The sequence below is a fragment of the Furipterus horrens genome, unplaced genomic scaffold (genome assembly GCF_987537825.1).
Source record: "Furipterus horrens unplaced genomic scaffold, mFurHor1.1.pri manual_scaffold_3, whole genome shotgun sequence".
Lineage (NCBI taxonomy): Eukaryota > Metazoa > Chordata > Mammalia > Chiroptera > Furipteridae > Furipterus > Furipterus horrens.
In genome coordinates, this window is record NW_028327173.1 from 31,912,497 (window position 1) to 31,933,433 (window position 20,937).

At 49.0% G+C, this 20,937-nt stretch overlaps 1 protein-coding gene across 3 annotated transcripts; it reads left to right on the forward strand.

The window, feature by feature from the left end:
• The first annotated feature begins 4,076 nt into the window (after positions 1 to 4,076).
• On the forward strand, positions 4,077 to 18,992 carry LOC150014848 (cytochrome P450 4B1). Of its 3 annotated transcripts, none has more exons than XM_090269401.1 (11): positions 4,077 to 4,293; positions 11,361 to 11,502; positions 12,106 to 12,233; positions 13,036 to 13,160; positions 13,460 to 13,611; positions 13,764 to 13,870; positions 14,631 to 14,821; positions 17,024 to 17,157; positions 17,932 to 17,996; positions 18,097 to 18,179; positions 18,599 to 18,992. In XM_090269401.1, exons 1-11 carry the CDS (start codon positions 4,114 to 4,116, stop codon positions 18,780 to 18,782), a joined length of 1,491 nt encoding a protein of 496 aa, XP_090125527.1. In that variant the 5' UTR covers positions 4,077 to 4,113; the 3' UTR covers positions 18,783 to 18,992. The 3 variants fall into 3 exon arrangements, with proteins under 3 accessions (XP_090125527.1, XP_090125528.1, XP_090125529.1); XM_090269402.1 differs by lacking the exon at positions 4,077 to 4,293 and adding an exon at positions 10,783 to 10,807; XM_090269403.1 differs by lacking the exons at positions 4,077 to 4,293; positions 11,361 to 11,502 and adding an exon at positions 11,713 to 11,729.
• Positions 18,993 to 20,937: the final 1,945 nt, after the last annotated feature.

Below are 20,937 nucleotides of genomic sequence, written 5' to 3' on the forward strand. Positions count from 1 at the left end.
CTATTCATTACTTCTCCATGTTTACTAACCAATATCATGTGTTATTTTTTTTGCTTTGTGCTTTATTACAAAAACTGTCTCATACTTACCTTTTAGTTTATAACTCTCTTTGGCTTAATGTGTTATTAGAGCTATCAATTCAATTCTTAATTTAAAATTTCACATATGTAGAAGTTATATTTGATTTCTTTAAAAACGTACTTTGATATTCTTTACAGTTTATTCCTTACTTATATCTTTAATCTTTAAGAAAATTTCTTTAAACTTAATGGACTCATGTAGGTGAGGAGTGCATGACACAGAGATGTCACGGGTCGGGCACTTCAGGGCCATGTAGCTCAGTGTTAGTCTCCACAATGTTTGTTGTTTGTTAAATTTCATGAGGTGCCAATATTTTAAAAATTGAGAGAGCTCATATAAAATGAAATTGTGCACTGTCTCTCTAGAATTCAGAAGTCCTGGCAGCCTAGATTGCAGGGAACTGAGAAAGTGATCATTGGCCAAAGAACTGGGGGCTTCATCGCAGAGAGCTATCTTTGTTCCCTAGCACTTTGCCTGGCAACTCTAGAGAACAATCTCTCCCCATTGAGAAACTGAAACCTTCCCTGATTCTGGGGAGGGTGGGTTGCTGGGTATTTGATGAGCTGGCAGCAGTGGGTCAGCTGGGTGCCAGGACTCAGAGCTCTACTCCCAGCTCTGCCCAAGACTCTCTGGGTCATCTCAGCCTGAGAAAGTGTTCTCAGCCTGGGGTCTTGAATGCAGCAGTGGGACCTTAAGCATTTCCATTTATGCAGCAAAATAGAAGCAACATGACTTTCTTTATATCTCCTTTTAATATCCCAGTGAGATGGCTGGATTTCCCACCTTCCCAGTCCCTGAGAATGCCCTTTGCTGCTCTCTGGGTTTCCTGCTACTGTGATCATCTCAGGAAAACCCCAGGAGCTCGCTGGGGTCAAAAGATCACTTCTGGTTGAATTTAGCTCAGATGGGCCCCTCCTGGCTTCAGGAAGACACCATCATACCAGCAAAAGCTCAAGAGAACACCTCCTACTGCCATTGCCACTGCTGCTGTGGGAGCCTGTCACACATTGGGTCCCGCGTGAGGCTGCTCCCGCACTGCTGCAAGCCCAGCCATGGAGCCGGTGCACACATCATTCCTGCGAGGTGATGCTTTAAACTTAGCTTTTGAATTATGAGACAAGAGTTCAAAGAAACTGAAGGTACAGAAAATAATAGAACAGAACCTGTGCACCTACCTCCCAGATTTAATTGAACGAATGTGAATATTTTGCCATTTGTTTCAGATTACTTTTTCTCTTTTAAAAGCAATTAAATGTTAGATACAGCTAAAATCCTACCCTGATCATCCCTATTCCCCTTCCTTTCTTGACAACAGTCTAACCCAAAATAAGCATGCTTCTGTACAGGTTTTATAGTTTTAAAAATATGGTATATGTGTAAAAACATGTTATTGCTTTTTATGTTTCAGTGAGATTGAAATGTTATATATGATAACAGCAGAATTACAAATCAGTAGGTATAAATGAAGTACTCAGATGGTGCTGTGACTATTGACTGTCCACAGGGAGATGGGAAAATTGGATCACTCTTATATCATGCACAACCTTTCAAATGGATCAAAGACCTGCATACCCCAAACTGCTTATTCCAGGGACCTGATCCTGGCTCCTCACCTAAAGGCCCTCAGGTCACTACTGGGGTAGAAGTCTGGCTGACCTTACTGGGTAGTGCCTGATGGAATGTGGTTGGCTTCTGGGTGTCCTGACCCTGCCCTGTCCTACCCACATCCCACAGATTCCTCCCTTCCCCTTGTATGTACCCAGATCTAGGTACCAGCCAGGGGCAGCTGGGATTCTTCCGAAGTAACTGTATCTCAGTGAGACAAGCTATCTGGAAGACAAAGAAACCCCAGAATCCAGGCTAGAGGTTATCTTACCCATTCTCCTCTTATTGATCATTACTCATCCAAAAACAGCTATGTGAATCATTAGCTTACATGTACTCCATGTGGAAGCTGTGTGCTTTACACACATTATCTTATTTAATCATCAAAACCACCTTATAAAATAGAGACTATTATAACCTGTGTTCTGTATATTAGCAGCTGAGATTTAGAGGTTAAGAAACTTGTCCTGGGTAGGATGTGTACCTCAGAACAGTTCACCCACTTACCATTTTCTAGTCTAGCTCTCTTCGCTTCCCAGGTGAATCCTAAATGGTTCTTGCCAGGAGCCATGGCTCCTTTATCAGGTGGAACTCACTCAGACTCTTCCCCGACACTGCATTATAGCATCAGGCTGAGACCATACTGGTAAATAAATTCACCATAAACTATGGAAGTCATCTGGTAGCTCTTTATGCAATCTTACTCTGACCTCCGTGACTTGCATTTATTTATTGATTTTTTTTTTTTTTTTTGAGAGAGGGAGAACCATCAATTTGTTGTTCCACTTATTTATGCATTCATTGGTTGTTTCTTGTATGTACCCTGACCACGGATTGAAACCAGAACTTTGGTGTATTAGGATGATGTTCTAACCACCTGGGATACCCAGCCAGCACCTTGGATGACTTGCATTCTAGGTGGAGCACTCAATGTTCTGATCTAATGCAATGAAGCACAAATGTGGGATTTCAGAATCCTCTTGGGTTTCTTTTTATTGTACTGCCACCTTGCCTTCACTGCCTCTGGGTAGGGCTGGATAGGGTGTTTCCCCAGCAGAAGAGTTGAAGGCCATGTTGGTATTTTACCATTCTCTGAGTCAACCCCTGCGATCTGAGTTCAGAGATCAGAGTTCCAGGTCCACCTGTTTTCTGGTTTCCCCCCTGCCATCTCCATGCCAGGCTCAGTCTTTGCTCTTCTCTGCCCTGCTGGGAGGCTGATTGCTGCGTGTTGACTCACCCAGGGTCCCTTGCCTTCTCACTTGTGGTTGGGTTTGGCTGAAAGGAGATGACAATGGGAGATTGGAGGGTGGGAGAGGAAAGGGGCTGGGACATTTCCTCCCTGCTCCTTCCCTCTCCAGCATAATTTCTCTGGCAATATTTGCCCCTACCAGGCTTCAGGAATGCTATCTCCTCCCTTTTTCTTCTGCTCAGGGATATCAATGGATTTGCTGCTGTTGCCAGTCTCTGGAAGCCACGCCACACCTGGTTTGATTTCTCAGTCTGCCTAACCCTCTGGAAAGAACCCTGCATCAAGTCTTCTCATCTGAAACATCTGCAGTGACTTGTTTCCTCTGTGGGACCCTGACTGGAGGGAGAAACAGCATACTCTCCCCAGGCAAGGTGGGAGCCTTGGCCAATCTTGTTCTTTAACAGAACTCTGGGTGGGCCAATTGAGAGCTCCACCTGCCTTGCTGTGAGCTTTGGGCATTCCTGGCTCTCCTCTGGTCCAAGTGGTTTGTTCCATTAATCCAGCAGGGATTGAAGCTGATGTTCTTTCTCATCACCCTGAATGAATATTCTATGTCCTTTAGTGTCAAGTTTGTACTATAGTCTTGGGGTGAAGTTGGCCCTTTTCTGATCCAGGATCTCCCTTCTGGAGCTAGAACCTTGTCCCTGACAGTGCCTCTCAAAATAGGACTCAAAGCATCACGAACCTGGCATAAGAGCAAGCCTTCCAGTGGCCCATATTGAAAGGGAAAGTGGAAGGCACAGGTAAGCTGAGCCGCAGTTTCATCATCTGGAAAATGGGCACCTATGGCCTCCTCTGTGGGTTAAATGAGACAGTGTGTAGAAACCTCCTGAAACATCAAGGTGCTTATATGAAAAGGCAGTTGTTATGCCTGTGATTATACCAATAATCGCCTTCTGTTGGCTCCTGCAAGGAACCAAGGCACAATAGCCATTGTGTGATTTCTTTGAGGGCCACCACATGGTTTCTCTCTAGCTTATTTGAGACTAGTCATCCGGGCTGTCTCCTCTGTTGTCTGTGACTTTTGGGGCTGCTCTCTCCGCCTTATGAAGCTCCACCCACTCCGGGCTGCTGCTGCTGGTAATTTGGCAGGGGCAGGATCTGGCAAGGTGCCAGGGTCTAGAGTATAAGGGAACCTGAAGGCAGCAGGAGGAGCCTGGGTGACTGCAACTGCAGCCATGGGGCCTGTCTTGCTCTCCCTGAGCCTCTTCCGCCTGGGCCTGTGGGCTTCTGGACTGATCTTGGTCTTAGGCCTCGTCAAGTTCATTCGTCTGCTGATGCGGAGGCAGTTTTTGGCCAGGGCTATGGACAGCTTCCCAGGGCCCCCCACCCACTGGCTCTTTGGACATGCCCTGGAGGTATGTGGGCAGTGAGAGGAGGGAGGGGTGGAGAAAGAAAATGGCCTGTTTTTCTTCAGAGAATCTAGACTCCTGTGGGCCAAGGAAGGAGACCGTACTAGAGCAGGGAAGTGCTATCCAGAAGCCATGGTTTCCAATCAGCTTTGTCACCAGATCTTCCCCTCAATTCTGCCTTGTGCGCTTGCCTGGGTGGGGGCACTTTAAAGTTGGGGCCCAAGCAGTCCACAGACTCCTTCACATTGTTTTGAGGTCCAAGTTTCAGGCAAAGCTCTGCTAAGGGCTTGGTGATAGCATCGGGCAAAGACCCAGGAAAGTCTGATAAAATTAGGCAATCTTGTTTAAAGTTGAACCAGTGTCCTCTATGTTCTGTGCCATGTAAAGATTTCAATTTTAAGGCAGAAAATTATAGTGAAGGCAGAGATGAGTACTGTCACCTGAAGACCTCCTAGGCCATCTAAGCTGTTGGTGTCCCAAAGGTGGGGTTCTCTTGGCCATGACTATGGGCTGGATCAGGAGTTGTGGCATCTTCCTGGGTTCAGATCCTGAATTGCTCTCCCCAGTTACCTCAGGGTGGGGAGACCACCCTAACTCTCACTGTCAGGAACACCTCTTAGCTCTCCACCTTCATTGGGATCTAGACCAGAGGTTTCTGAACACAGGGCCAGGAGCACCTGCACAGGAATCAACTGGGAGAAGTAGATTCCTTGGCCCTCAGTCCCTGAGATCCTAATTAGCATATTGCAAGTAGGAGCCTGAATTTAAAAATGTCCATGAGTGTTTTGCTCTGCAGCCAGGTTTGGGAGCCCAGGTGTAGATGCCAGAGATTAAGGCTCAGAGAGAGGCATAATTACCTCTTCTACCTCCTGAGTATCTTCCTGATTCACAGTCTGGGGAATTGCTTCTCCACCATGATTGATGCTAGAAATGGACTTGACCTTCCAATGAGGGTTGCCCACACTTATTCTTGCCCCCACATAAATCTCCTCTCTCAGGATGGCCTAGTAATTTATGTGTACCGTGGTGACACCAGAAAAGGAAAGAATGCATAGACTCAGGTCCTGCTCTCAAGAAGCTTACTGTCTAGAGGGGAAAACTGTCACCCAGGCCAGGTGGGGTACCTAACCAGGAGTTTGCATCAGCCTCATGCCTATGTATCTTAGCATTTGTCTCCTTGGGGTGTCATTTTCTGTCTGTTTGTTCATTTTCCCCATTAGGACATTATCCCTAGAGGACAGAGATCTGGTCTGATCCATCCCTGTATCCTCAGGGTCTAGCACAAACCCTGGCTTAGAGTAGGCATCGCTGAATGAACAAACAGTGGATGTTGGAGAGAAGAGAGGGGTATCAGTAGAGGAGAGAGAGTGGTGGAGAAGACAAGTGGAGGAACAGGAAGGGATTTGGGGGAGGCTTTGCTAAGTACAGAAGGAAGTCATGGAAAGGGTGAGGTCTGATCCTAATAGTATGAGAGGCATTTGGGAGACCTTCAATCTTTATTATCTCACAGCGTATCCACTTCCTCTTGCCTTTATTAAAGCTGGGTTTGCCAGGACAGAAACCTTTTTTCCCTATCCCCGTGTCAGAGCTGCCTGTCTCTTCTCCCAAAATTCCATCCCTTCCATGATCCATTTTGAGATTGTGAGGAGGCTTGGAACATGGCTTAGCTCTGGCTTCTTGGCTTTAACAGAAGTACGAGAAGGGTCTTGACACCAGGAGGGGCAGGGAGGGGTGGATGACAGTATCCTGGGAAAGCATGGCAAGCTCAACAGCTATGCATTCCCCTATGGCTTGGCACCTCTACTCAGGTCATATCTACGCTTGTACTTGAGAAATAGAGAGGATTGAGGAGGGGTGAATTTTTCCTAATGTGAAGATGAAAACATTGAGGCTCAGAAAGGGTAAGAAATTTGCCTATGTCCATGTAGTAGCTCAGAAACTGAGTTGAGGCTGGACCCAGGACTCCTGCCTTTTCATTCTGGATATAGTCAGGTTATAAAAAGTGACTGCAGCCCTGGCCAGGTGTCTCAGTTGGTTGGAGCATTGTCCTGTACACAAAAGTATTGCAGGTTCGATTCTGAGTCAGAGCCCATATCCAGGTTGCGGGTTTGATCCCCAGTCAGGGTGCATATGGGAAACAAACAATTAATGTTTCTCTCTCTCTTTCCCTTTAAAATCAATAAACTTATCCTGGGGTGAGGATAAAAAAAGAAAGACTACAAGTTTGATTCCTAGGCCAAGTGATAATGGGAGTAGGAAAGGAGAAGTTCTTTTGGTGAAAGGAAGGGCCTGGGGCAGGAGGAGACCATCCATCAGAATTAAGTCTCCCTTTGGTCTTCAGTTGCAGTCTAGAGGTGCATAAGCATCTGCCTGTCATCCTCCTCAATTCTCAGAGTGTGTTCCTTTGAGGCAGGCTTATGTCCTATTCTTCTAGGGTCCTGATCCATCCACTCGGGCCCAGGGAGGACATTGCACATAATGGGTGTTCAGTCATATTATTGGCCCAAAGATAGGGCCCTGGGAGGGACCCACAAATCTGACCTGTGTGTTGGGGCTGGGAGAGGAATGTCAGCTCCCAGCCCAGGAAAGACCATCCCTTGAGACTACGTGCAGTTGTTAGGCCTCTCCTTACCTGGGCCGAGAGGAGAAGGGCATGAAAGTGAAGGGGTGGCATCTGGCCATGTTCTCAGGGCAAAAGCGCCAGGGGTCAAGACCTGAGGGGATAGGCATTACTTAAACACCTGCCAGGTCCAAGGGGATGGTGATCACTGCCCCCACCTCCCAGCATCCCATTTGACCTCTGGGTCCAGGAGTGGGGTACTGCATGTTGGGCTACACTACACTTTTCTATGGTAGGCATAGATGTGCAGAGAGATCAGGGTGCCTGTGGGCAGAGGAAAAGGCAGGTAATGAGTTGTGTAATTTAGAGGAGCTGTATGGAAGCCATGTGACCCCCCTCCAAGACAAAGGACATCCCAGGGCTTCAAATGGGGCTGCAACTCCAGTAGTGGGGCCAGGTGTTGAGAGTTGCCCTCACTCCTACAAGGGTCCTGAGGCAATCAAGGGCATGTAGGAGAAAGCTGGGCACAGGGAAGCAGGGGCTGGTTCAAAGTGTGGCCATGGTCAGCATGAGGTCAGAGTCTCCTGTCCTGGGTGGGGATGCTGCTGAGGGGCACACTCATGGCTGATGAGGGAGTGGAGCTGAGATGAACCAGGTCAGCCTGGGGCTTCTTCTACCCTTGAGATCTTGTGAGGCTGTGACTCAAGCCTCTCCCTTCCCCTTTCCAGTTGGGCTTCCTGGACTTGGAGGAATGGAGAGAAGGCGGGCAGTCATGGTGATCAGAAAGTAAGCTGGCAAGGAAAACCCAGGAGGTCAGATGGAAAAAGAAGAGAGACTCAGGATGGGCACTTCTAGGAAAGCCAGCCAGGAAGGAGGAAGAAAAGGGGTCAGGGACAGCAGAAGTTCCCTCTTACTGGTAGATGGAAACCAGGTTCATGACTTGTGTAGTGAAAATCATTTGACATTGTGTGCAGCAGGGCAGTGAAAACACATACAACTGCCCCACCACGCCCCCGGGTTGAACTCAGGATGGTAAGTTGGGAGGCAGTGAGTGAGAAGACCTATGGGGAGATTACCTCATACTCTGCAGAGGGCCTGGGAGGAGAAGAGCCCCAGAGAAAGCAAAAGATGGGTGGCTGGGGACAAAGTAGCCCAGCCTGGTGTCCAGGGCCCTTGGGGAAAGTAGCTCGGGTCAGACATTATCAGATGCTCAGTGCCCTTCATCCAGGCTATTTCCTGGAAGAGACATGGATTATTTAGAGGGTGGGCACCATGCCAGGGAACTTTACAGGAAGGAAAAGTGGGTCAGCCCTTGCACAGGCCTCAACATAATTTTCACACCCTAGGATTGCGCAGTGCACCATTTATACAATTGAATAAAGCAGACTTAGTAAACTTCAATGAGCAGAAGAAGATGTGGGGCTCTCACCTGAGTCAGAGCAGTACTAACCCACAAACAATGGGCAAGTTAGTTCACGTCTTTGAGCCCCAGTTTTTTCACCTGTACAACCGGAGTAATTATCCATTCTTCATGAGGCAATCTATGAATCCACTCACATAATACCTGACATAGAGGAAACACTCAATATGTATCTGTTTCCTTACCTATCCTATGTCAAAGGGTAGAATGCAGATACAGGCAGCAAATCTGGGTTAGCCAGAGCAGGCAGGTCAGGGCTGGCTGGGAAAAACAAAGAAACATCTGCTATGCTCTTTGCCAAACGACTCCCCAAATTGAGCAAGACTTTGGGTTGGTTCCTCATGAGACTGACTATGTGTGGCCTGTGTTTACACTAGCTAGATGCTTTGTGCGCTCTCTCCCCTCCTTTCTTATCTTCCTTCTTATTCAGTCCATTCATTCCACACACACTTTATCAAGTACGTACTGTTCCAAAACCTGTGCTGAGCTCCACAGTGACCTAGAGGTGCCACAGGTGTGACCTGTGCACTTGAAACTCACACCCCAGAGTGGAGTCAGGGGTCCTGGGGATAAATCCCACTTCTATTACTAACTAACCATGTGACAGGGATTCCCAGATCATCTATAAAGTGAGAATTATGATAGTGTCTGTCTTGTAGGATTTTCTGAGGATTAAATGAAAGAATTTGTATATCAGGATTAGTGCAGTGTCCGACCATGTTAAATGCTAAATAAATGCCAATATTAACACTATTAATATTGTTGGTCATGGATGCAAACAATTATAACACAAAGCAGAGCGTGGGTACGGTACTAAGAGTGCTGGAGAGGCCCAGAGGAGGCAGATGTCAGCCAGTGGAGGACAGAGAGGGTCCTGGAGCAGGGCATTCAGCTGGATGTCGAGGAACAGGCAGTGCTCGGCTAGAGGGTGTACATGGAGCAAGGGGTGGTATACGCAAAGGCCCAGACATGATGCCACACCCCAGGAGGCCATCTTAGTTTGAGACATTCAGAGACACAAGCTGCCATAGGCACAGTTAGCATCAGACATGTCTGAGGATAGCGGCAGCTTGCCAGCAATAGTGCGTCAGGCACTCCTCACAACATCCACATCCACCATCAGCAATCCACCTGCTCCTAAGGAGCTGGCCAGGGGCACATTGAGGAGTGTGTGTCCACCTTGTCTTAGAATCGCCAAGCCCCATGGACTCTCACTGACTGTCCCAGGGTTCCTGCAAGGGCCATGCACTCACACTCAGGGAAGCCCAAAACATGTGTCCCCATCTGGTGTTTGTCATTCACTCATGGTTCTTGTCAGTCCAGATGTTATATACCAACCAAAGTTCATTTTTGTTATAGCCATGTTGCCTAGCAACACAGTTGGTGGGTTTGTTTAATCATTTACCTATAGATGAAAATATTCCATGGCATGACAGAGCATGTAGTTGGGGACATTTGGAAGTAAGATGTGTCAGGAGATGCAGGGAGGAGGCTTGCAGGAGGATGTTGGGGAAAGTTAGGCTTGAGTGGGAGGGAAGTACTCGTTGAGGACTCACCTTATGCACAATCCAGCTCTAAGTCCTTTCATGCCTATGTCATCCCTTAAGGGCCTTGAATGTCACAAGACATCACCGAATAACACACACACCCAGCATGATTTTTCTAATGTCGAAACAATCCTGTCAACTAAGTATTGTCATCCGCATTTGACTGATGAGGAGAGTAAGATTCAGAGGGCCTAAAGAACTTGCCCAAGTTCACACATTCTAAAAAAACAGGGGAAATTTGTATTCAAACCAGGTCTGTGAAGCTCTGAAGATTGGTGGCCATGGAGTCAACTTTCCTGGTTCCCATCCCCCTTCCCTTACAAGCTGTGCGGTTCCTAGGCAAGCAACCTCAGATCTCTACTTTAGGCTTCTCTTCTCTAAAAGAGGCTCATAGAGTTGTTTTAACCATCGGATGAGGTCAAGATGTAAGATGCTTAGAAGTCCTGGTACACAGCAAGCACTTAATAAGGATTAGCTATACCTTCTCACAAATGACTAAGCTCGGATTTTATTCTGAGACACATGGGCAGGCCACTGAGGGGTCTGAAAGACCCTCTCAAAATAGGGAAAAATGGATAAATACATAATGTTATATCCCTATAGTGGAATACTATGTAATTGTTAAAAAAATGTTGATGGATAGCTTGAAAGAAGGACAAGATACATTAAATTTTTTTAAAGGCATGTTTGGAAAGGTATTTATTGTGTACTCTATTTTTACATAAACATGTCTGGGTGCATAGAGTGGTTAGAAACCCCACCAGAGGGCACGCACCACCCTCTGAATGATCTCTGCTACCTCATCTCAGGTCACCATCCCACCATGAGGCCGCTCCTGGAAGACACCACACAGTTTCCCACCCCAGAGCCTCTGTACCTGCTGTTCCCTCGACCTGGAACACTTTCACATGACCAGCTCCTTATCATCCTTCGGGTTTCACCTTAACTGTCATCCCCAACACGAGGCCATCTGGATCACTCTTATCCAAGCAGGTCCTCCCTGTTAGTCTCTCTAGTGTTTATTTCCTTCTTAGCACTTAACTGTTTGCTTGTTGCTTACATAATACAATGAAAGGGCAAAAGCACATCTGCCTCATATTTTTGGGACATCTAGATAATGTCCTGCACATAGTAGGTCCTCAATAAAAATGTGTGAGATGATTTAACAGGATAAAATCCAGGTGATTTCTCTATTGCACAACAAGCTGATATTATCTTCCTAATGAAAAGCTTTCATGCTGAAATGGAATCTCTTTCTGGCTGCAGTGTAGATAGAGGGTTGGTGGCAGGCACCAGAAGGCAGCAGGTTGGCCAGGTGGGGTTATTGAGCTAATGCATGTTGTAAGTGTTGGCTTGGATATAAAGCAGTGGCTCTCTGGCTGGAGAGGGAACTGAGCCCAGAGGTGGATAGGACTGGCTAACTGCTGAGAAGGGGTGTAGGAGGAGGGAGGGTTGCTCACAGGGCCTCGCTGGGCAGGCTGAGGGACTTAAGGTGTGGCTGGTAATGTTGGTTTCCTGAGTGGCCTGGCTTCTGTCACCCTTACAGTACCAGAAGACGGGAAGCCTGGACACGGTGGTATCCTGGGCCCACGAGTTCCCCTACGCCCACCCGCTCTGGTTTGGACAGTTCCTTGGTTTCCTGAACATCTATGAGCCTGACTATGCCAAAGCTGTGTACAGCCGAGGGGGTGAGCATTCTCGGGAGAGGGTGGCACCTCCTGAGAGCAAAGGGCCCAGGGCACCAAGTGGGAAGGAGTCCTGGGCCTGCTCCCTGAGTCTGGGCAGCTGAGGTGCACATCCTATTTATCAGTAAGTCTGTTTTGGGAATCCCCGAATCCCAGCTTGACCCAAACTTCTCTGTCTCCTACAGACCCTAAGGCCCTAGATGTGTATGACTTCTTCCTCCCATGGATTGGTGAGTGTCACCCTCCCTGCCGTTGGGGTTGGGTGACAGGACCCATCCCTGTCCTGTCCCCATTCTGTCAGTTATCCAGGGAAGTGGGGCCAGGTACCTTCTCCTGCTGAGTGTGTCTTCCCCCCCGGGACAGGGAAGACAAGAGCTGGGAAATGTGTGAGTATGAGGAACAGCCTCTTTGGGCCGGGGGCACTAGAGTTGATCCTAGGCGATATCACAGGTGGTGCTGGCCAGGGCTAGGGCTTGAGGAAAGGTATGGTCATGGGCCCAAGGACTAGGTGGAGTAGGTGGGGTGGGCCGGCTTGGCCTGAGGCTGCCAGAAATGGGGCAGAATGGTGCGCCCTGACTAACCCTCCCTCTCCTATCCCTTCTCCAGGGAAAGGCCTGCTGGTCCTCCAAGGGCCCAAGTGGTTCCAGCACCGCAAGCTGCTCACCCCTGGCTTCCATTATGACGTGCTGAAGCCCTATGTGATGGTGTTTGCCGAATCCACGAACGCCATGCTTGTGAGCTCCCTGTGCCAACCTCTTGGAGGCGGTGGCTGCTGGCCGGCCCCTCCCACCCCAGTTTTCCCTGGGGAAGGGCAGTGAGGAGCATCACTGAGGCCCTGAGGTCCGTCCTGCCCGTAGCAGTGCCAAGCCTTGCTGTGTCTGACACCTGCTGCCTGCTGGGTGCGCACTAGGTGTGGAGCTCCAAGTGGCCAAGTATTCCTGGGCCTTGTCTGCCCCAGGAGACCCAGCCGTTTCTCACAGGCCAGCGGGCCTCAGTGGGGCCCAATAACGCTCCTCTTGGAACAGACTTGAGGGATGCCTATCTTTGGAAATACGAGGAAGGCCATTCATGTCTCAAACTATCTACCACAAATGTGTAAAAACAACGCTAGTGGCAATGCCTCCTTGAAAGGACTGCCAAGGGTGGAGGTCATGTTCAGCATCTCAGGACTGTATAATCCCCAGAGGTTATTCAGGGTAGTCTTTCCCCTTGGAGGACACTCCTCGTCCTGCATTACTGCAGGCCTGACTTACACACACACTGTGCTGGGGAGCTCACCACCTCTTGGCCCTCTATCCCTTATATATAGGCTGCCCTGACAGGCAGAAAGTGTCTGTGTGTGCTATGGAAGGCCTGCCTCCTGGTCCTGCTCTCTGAGCCTGAGCCCTGACTGCCCCCACCCCCACCTCCCTGCAGGACGGGAGGCCGGCCAGGGACTCAGTGCCCATCAGGGACAGTGGGCTGTCTGTCCTGGAGGGTCGGGGTGGGACATGCAGCCTGCTGGCCCTCTAGATTATTCACCCTCTCTGGGTCTAGGACAAGTGGGAGGAAAAGGCTCGTGAGCATAAGAGCTTTGACATCTTTGGCGATGTGGGTCACATGGCACTGGACACACTCATGAAGTGCACCTTTGGCAAAGGACACAGCGGCCTGGGCCACAGGTCAGAGGGCACTTGGGGCTGACTATAGTCTCAGCCCAGGCCAGCTCAGAGGGGAGAGTTGGCAGGACTGCTGGGCCCTGGTGTGAGAGGAGACAGGATCTTGCCCTAGAGAACCCCTGCTTGTGGGAGTGGGATTTGCCTACCGTGGAGAGACAGATTCTGGCTTTAGCGGGGAGGCTTAATGTCAGGGAGGGGAAGGGAGGAAGTACTGATGTTGGGGCTGGATTTCTAGAATGAAGAAGTGGGGGGCTCTGCTGTGGGTCAGGGTCTGAGTGCCCCTCCCCCTCCGTCTCCTTCAGGGACAGTAACTACTATCTGGCTGTCAAGGATCTCACTCTGCTGATGCAGCAGCGTGTTGAGTCCTTTCAGTACCATAATGACTTCATCTACTGGCTTACTCCTCATGGCCGCCGCTTCCTGCGGGGTTGCCAGGTGGCCCACGACCACACAGGTGGGCCTTTCCCACGTGACCTACCCACTGGAAATGTAGTTTCTAATGTTGCTTCTCTGGGCCCCTTGGGATCCTGCCCATTGCAGGATTTCTGTTCCCCTGTGGGCAGAGGATGGGTCCCCAGGCAGTGACACTCTGTCCTCATGGCCCAGACCAAGTCATCAGGGAACGGAAGGCAGCCCTGCAAGACAAGAAAGAACAGGAGAAAATCCAGAACCGGAGGCACCTGGATTTCCTGGACATTCTTCTGGGGGCTCGGGTGAGTGCACAGTTGTTCACTTCCTCCTGAGAACTTATTCCAGAGGGGCCTTCAGATGATCCTCCTGGGACAAGGATCACTGGACAGTAGGTAGGACAGTTAAGCATTTGCCATTTGTTTCCCTGGCTAACATGACCTGTTCCTTGTCCACAACACGTTATCAGCAAAGGCTCAGAGGTGGGACGGTGCAGAGTGTGGCTGGCTGTGGCAATGGGGAGAGATGTAGTAGCAGGGATCCTGGGTAGCATGCCAGAAAGCCCGAAGACCAATTCCAGATACACTGAAGAATCTCAGCACCCTAACTTTTTAGAATCTTAGACTTCATTCATTCACCCACTCCATAAACTCACTGAGCCCTACTCTGGGTTAGTTCCTGAGTTAGGGGTGCAGAAGAGGAGAAAGACCTGGCATTGCCCTCCAGATGCTTACCGTCTATTGGAGAAGACAGGAGGTGACAGTTTACAAAGATCCCTCCTGTCAGGTGGCAGTCTGTGTGTCCAATGAGCAGAATCAAGAGTCTAGGCTGGCTAAGATCACAGGTCACTTAGCCATGGGTTCAGGGAAGGCTTCCTGGAGTAGGAGGCATCCAAGCTGAGTTAGGGAGATCAGATAGGAATCTGGGGGAATGTCCTAGCCTGCAGTCTGAAACAAAGCTTTCTCTACCACCCTTGGACCTTCATTTGATTGATGCTGCTATGAATACTTCTTGGTTCCTCCTGCAAATGCCTTGGCTTACTCCATTATGCCTACCCTAACCCAGGATGAAAGTGGGATCAAGCTGTCGGATGCAGACCTCCGGGCTGAGGTGGACACGTTCATGTTCGAAGGTCATGACACCACGACCAGTGGCATCTCCTGGTTTCTCTACTGCATGGCCTTATACCCGGAGCACCAGCATCGTTGTCGGGAGGAGGTCTGTCAGATCCTCGGGGACAGGGACTCCTTCCAGTGGTGAGTGAGGCTTGGGTGTGCCCAGACTGTCTTGCTTGGCTCCAGAGAAGGGCTGTGCCCATGCATAGGGTGTCAATGCAGATGACACAGGGCCATCCTGGAAACCAGGTGAAGGTTTCCTCTAGTGTGCGGATGCTCCCCTCACCTATTCTCCCACAACAGAACCTTTTCACATGTGAGTAGTGTAGGGAAGGTTGTCCACAGGAGGCCAATGTCTTGTGTGCTGACTCTGATGGTAGAACCTGACTACCCTTCTGGGTTCCTGGACAGAGCAGGGAATGCTGGGAGACAAAGAGGTGGAAACTGAGGATGAACAGAGTTGGCAAAGCCAAGGGAGCTGATCCCTTCCCGCCTGCCTTTGGGTGGTCATGTTTAGCCTCCAGACTCCTCTGGTGAAGGAGAAAAAGCTGTTTTCCAAACTCCATCACTTGGAAACATTGAATTATTCTGTCTCTTGGTTTAAATTGAACTGATTACCACAACACTACTGATGCTAATCTTTGCAGCAGGCTTTCTGGGAGCCTCCCACAACTCTGCCCTTATATCCCTGTCTCCCTGCCTTCTCCTCTCTCATCAGTATGTGGGCTAGGCACCCGGCAGGGGTGCAGAAAATGCTCAGTCAGTGGGAGAAAGTTTAGATTCATTTGAGGGAGACACACATAATCCCAGGGTCTAAGTTTTGGAGGATGAAGTCTCCATTACTTATTTTCCTGAGTTCGATGTTGGAAATCTTCCAGGGTGTCCAGCCAGGTCTCAGGTGCTGTCAGGGGTGTACGTGAGATGAGTAGGATGAGAAACCTATTTGCTGCCCTTGGGAGTTTTTAGAGAGGTTAACTTGCATAACTAAAAAGCTAGAGAAAACTGAAGAATGAGTGACCCCATGTTGCAGGCAGAGAAATCAGAGGGGTGGGGCTTAAGTTGGCTTTCTAACGAGGGGGGAAACTCAGGCTAAGGGAGAAAGAACCAGACATTATATTTTGGGTAACAATGTGAACAGAGCCTGAAGGCAGGGAGTTGAAATATTTGGTTGGACAAAATGTTCGTTTTGTTTTTTCTGTAAGATGGCTCTAGTAGTGCATAGTTTTCTTTAAATTAATTCAAAACAATTTTTTTAGATTGTACTGTGATAGCTGCCATATCAGCATGCTTTAAAAAAACTTATAAAAATTGGTATATTTTTATGTAGCCATTTTAATATTAAATGTAGAAAAAAATGCAACATTTTGGGCACATTATACTTTATTATTTCAAGAAAGGTAAAAATGCAGCTGAAGCACACAAAAAAGATTTGTACAGTGTATGGAAAAGGTGCTGTGACTGATTGAATGTATCAAAAGTAGTTTGAGAAGTTTCGTGCTGGAGATTTCCTGGTGGAGGATGCTCCATGGTGTGTAGACCTGTTGAAGTAATAGCATTCAAATCCCGACGTTAATTGAGAACAAGCAACATTATTCCATGTGGGAGACAGCTGACATACACAAAATACCCAAATCAATAAAGTTATTGGTGAAAATAAAAAAATGTGTTTTTTATTTTACAGAAAAAACTAAATGAAGTTTTTGGTCAACCCAATATATATTTGTTTTAATTCATTATATTTAGAAGTTGAAGCAACTTACAGGATATTTATTCAATAAAACAGTATATCACAAATGAAAAAAGAGGACTGGGGGGAGAAACCTAGGGGCTACGTAATAATGTGTTGCCCAGTAGTTATAATAGGACCTCTGAACTTCCTAGTGGCAAATGAGAAAAGAGAAATTATATATATACCTGACCTTGTCATTGCTCATACATTTATTACTTCATTCAGCTATGATCATTAGTCCCCGTCCCTTTCCATTCTAGCTCCATAGGGGAAACCAAGCAGAACCTAAAGAACTGTCTCTTGTGGGCTTCTGTGGGGCTCTCAGAGACACAAGAGTGACTTGTCTTTGATGGCTGAATGCACTCACACCTCTAGGGTCCTGAGCTTTCCCTTCCTAGCAGTGAAGAAGAGGGAGGGATGGAGAAAAGTGGAGACAGAACCCCTGCCTCTGGATGGCCACCCCATGTCTAGTCTGTTCTGAACTTGGAGCACTTGTGTTCTTCTGACCCTTGGATGTGTGATGGTGGTGAGGGGGAAGTTGGGACTGGAGCCTGTCTTCCTGCAGGACCATGTTGCTCCCCACCTTGGGAAAACGCTGGTTGTCTTACTGGCAGGGATGATTTGGCCAAGATGACGTACTTGACCCTGTGCATCAAGGAGAGTCTCCGCCTCTACCCGCCTGTGCCTCAGGTGTCCCGCCAGCTCAGCAAGCCTGTCACCTTTGTGGATGGCCGCTCTCTACCTGCAGGTGGGAGAGGGTGCATTTGGGGCTAGAACTGGAGTCCTTGAGGAATCTTCTCTGTCACTCTCTGTGCCTTTGACCAAATCTTTGCACCAATGGCAAAGAACTCCAGCTTTGTGTTTGGCCTGGGTCCAACCCTGGCTCTATAACATGAGTAAATGCCTCCACCTCTAAGCTTCTTTTTCCTCTTCTGTAAAATTGGGGAGAGGAGAGGACCTGCCTGTCAAGGTTGTTGCCAGGATGAAGTCGTCAAGGCTGTCCTGTATCACCATGCAGGTTGTGGCCTGAACAACCTCAGGAGGCATCCTTCACACAGACGGTGAAGCTGTGCAGGGCCAACCTGTACAACTCCATGTGGGGGCTTCGTAAAGAGAGTTCAGCTCTGTATGTGGCACATGGTATGCCTGCAGTGGCTGGTAGCTGTCACTATTGATAGCATAATGTTGTGAATACCTTGCCTTGAGAGTCAGTTCATGGAAAGCAGAAAGTGTGCAATGGTCCTTGAGTGTCCTGCCTTGTGGTGGGGTTGTGTTCAGTCCTTTTTTGTTCCATTCCACAAATGTCTTTGTTGGGTGCTTGCCCAGTGCTGGGCTAGAGGAAGTAAGTGTGATGATGATCAAAAGCACCTTGATGTGTTGAGGGTTGTCGTGGACCTTCTGTCTCTCACAGTACTGAGGCAGAATCCTCATTAGGCAGACATGACGGGATTCTGGCCCTGTGAGGAGGTGGGCCTGGCTGTCCCAGGACCACCTGGTCACCTGCCCTCTGCTCTTCCCACAGGCAGCCTGATCTCTCTGCACATCTATGCCCTCCATAGAAACAGTGCTGTGTGGCCTGACCCTGAGGTACTCTAGTCCTGGGCCCAGAGGTCAGATGGGGCGGGAGGCTGTGGGAATCACCCTCCCTCTGGACCTGGCATGTATTTAAACAAGGTCTGTCCCTCAGGTCTTTGACCCCCTGCGCTTTTCCCCTGAGAATGTGGCTGGACGCCACCCCTTCGCCTTCATACCCTTCTCCGCTGGGCCCAGGTGAGGAGAGGCCCAACATTTCCAGGCCCCCAGGACTGGGGAGGTGAGGGTGGAGGATGTCGTGGGCGAGGCATCACTTTGGGGAGCTCTGTGATGAGGGGCACCATGCTGAGTTGCTGTGGTCCTAATACAGGGTGAGTTCCAAGGACTTTCTACTTGCCGTTAGCACATTCATGCACCTAACATGTTGTGGGGTGGGTGAGTCATTGCAAGAGAGACCCCCAAGCCAAACACTCAGTGTGAATCTACTTAGTCTGGGACCCTGCCACATGCCCATGATCTGTTTCTTCAGCCCAGATTGATCACTCAATCAGCCAATTAGTCATTCAAAATAGTTATTGATTTTTATTGGCCAGGGAGAGCATTTCATCACTCCAGACACCCCATTGCCTGATGCTTCTTTGTGCTGCTCACTGCAGGAACTGCATCGGGCAGCAGTTTGCCATGAATGAGATGAAGGTGGTCACAGCCCTCTGCTTGCTCCGCTTTGAGTTCGCCCTGGACCCCTTGCGGCCACCCATCAAGCTGACCCAGCTGATCCTGCGCTCTGAGAATGGCATCCACCTTCACCTGAAGCCACTGCGCCCAGGCTCTGGGAAGTAGCTCTGCCAAGGGTTGGTCCCCAGACAGCCCAGGCTGTGGCCTCTCCCTGGGCACTGCTTCCTCCAGACTGGGTTGTGGAGCAGCTGTGGCTTTCTGTCCTTGGGAGGCTGGTAATATAGAAGGGAAGTTGGTACCCGCCTAGACAGTCACCTCAAGGGTGGCACCTAGAGAACATGTCTTTCTATAAATACTTACTGTGCAAGTAGCCTACAGGTGACTCATTCATTCATTCAACATGTGGTGAGAACCTACTTGTTTCTAGACTCTTCCTTTTTTCTCTCCTAATAGGCAATCTTTCTAAAATCTGGCAGAAACTTACACTCTAGACTGGGTGATACAATGAATGCAATGGAAACTGTGCCTTGGGACTCTTGGTTATGACCAGGCACTCGCCCAGTCCACATAACACAGGGATGGCTTTGGGGGCTTGCCCCTTCACTGAGATGGGTGTCTCTCTTTATGTTTCTGTATGTGTGTTTAGAAAATAGGATAAGGAAAATTTACTTAAGGCAAAAATGTACAGAACAATGAATTTCTAAAGCATACACCCAGGTAACGACTGCCCACATCAAGGAACATGAAATGTGATTTCATAGGTATTTTTTCTCTCTCAGGTGGGTCTCTGTGGCTACTGCCAATGATAATGTTTGTTTCACAGTCACCCAGTACTCTAGGTCTATGGGTTTAGGCTGATGAAGGTGACAGAATGACATTAGTGTAGAGCTTTCTGGAAGGGAGGCTGCTTGAATCAGGCTTTGAGGCAGGGTGTAGTATGAGGTACAAAGAAGACTTTTGGGGGAAATCTCAGGCTAGGCCCACATGATGAATCAGCGATCTTTCCCCAATAATTTCTGCAGCAGCTGCCTGATGGCTACATACCCCTCTAGGGTTCAAGGTTTAAGTCCGTTAGTGAGCTCCAGTCCAGAAATGAGAAGACATGGAGGGAGGGCACCTGACACTGGGGAAGGGGCGACAGAGGAGAATTCTAGCCCTAGGGTATGGGGTGTGTCTATGTTGCTCTGGGGGTGGACCATTTGCAGACACATCCTTCTGCTATCAATGCTTCCCCTCTCAGAGGAAGGCCACAAACCTGGAACGTTGGCCATGGGCAATGACTCACTCCTGCAGAGCCCTGGTAAGACCTAGACTGTGTTGCCCACCTAAGGATGGGATGCAGAAACCTTAGCCAGAATGTTCACCATGACACCAATGTCCCCCTCTGTTTTGTCCCTGGACAGACTTTTCTCTGCACAAGTGAAGATACCTTTTCCATAGCTGTCACCTGGGAGCTGAGCCCAGTGGTCAGGTGTGACTCCTAGTCTAAGACATGTCTCCTTTACTTATCTTTGAATAGTCAGGAGACCTGTGAGGCCAGATTGGTGGAGGCCATTATCCTTCTTCAATATTAAGAGAAGGAACCTACCAAGATGCTCATCAGGGAGGAGCTTGAGCTGAGTGCCTGATTCTGGGCTCTTTTGACCAAGGCTCCATAGGTAGTACTGACTCTCTCTGAGGGCATGAGTTAGTGAGACTAGAGCTGAGAGCTCTGGAGCCAGAGGGGAAGTGTAGGTTCCATGTGGGAGGGGAGGGCAGAGGCTGGGGACCAGACAGCCAGAGATGAAGTCCAGTTTCTGCTTCCAGCTCTCTAGCACACCCTGCTCTCCCCTCTGATTCCAATCACCTGTGTGCACGTGTGTGTGGTAGAGCATGGTGTACAAGGGCATTTATGAGTGTGGCTGCCCAAGGGTGTCTATGTATGTGTCATGCAGTTGTGCATGTGAGTGTGAACTCAGCCTGGGTTTTTCCCATTACCTGAAGCCAGCAGGGTCACTCCTTGGTCCCTCACCTCACCTCACCTCTGTGGAATGCTGTGTTTAGAGCACACATGCACATGGCTGGCCCGAAGAATTCCAAGTTCCCATTGTCCTGTGTTCTCTGAGCACGGCCACCAAGCTCTTCTCCTTCACCTGATGTCAGGAAACCTGCTGAACTTCCTGTTCAGGTGGATCTCAGCTCCTTTTACTGCTCTATATCTCAACCAAACACTGAGTGTCCCCTCGACCTCTTCTTAGGCAGGACTGAATTAGCCCAGTGACCCAGGATGCTAGGGGACTAGGAGGGAGATCCTAGCTGCAACTACTTGGTGGGAGAGAAG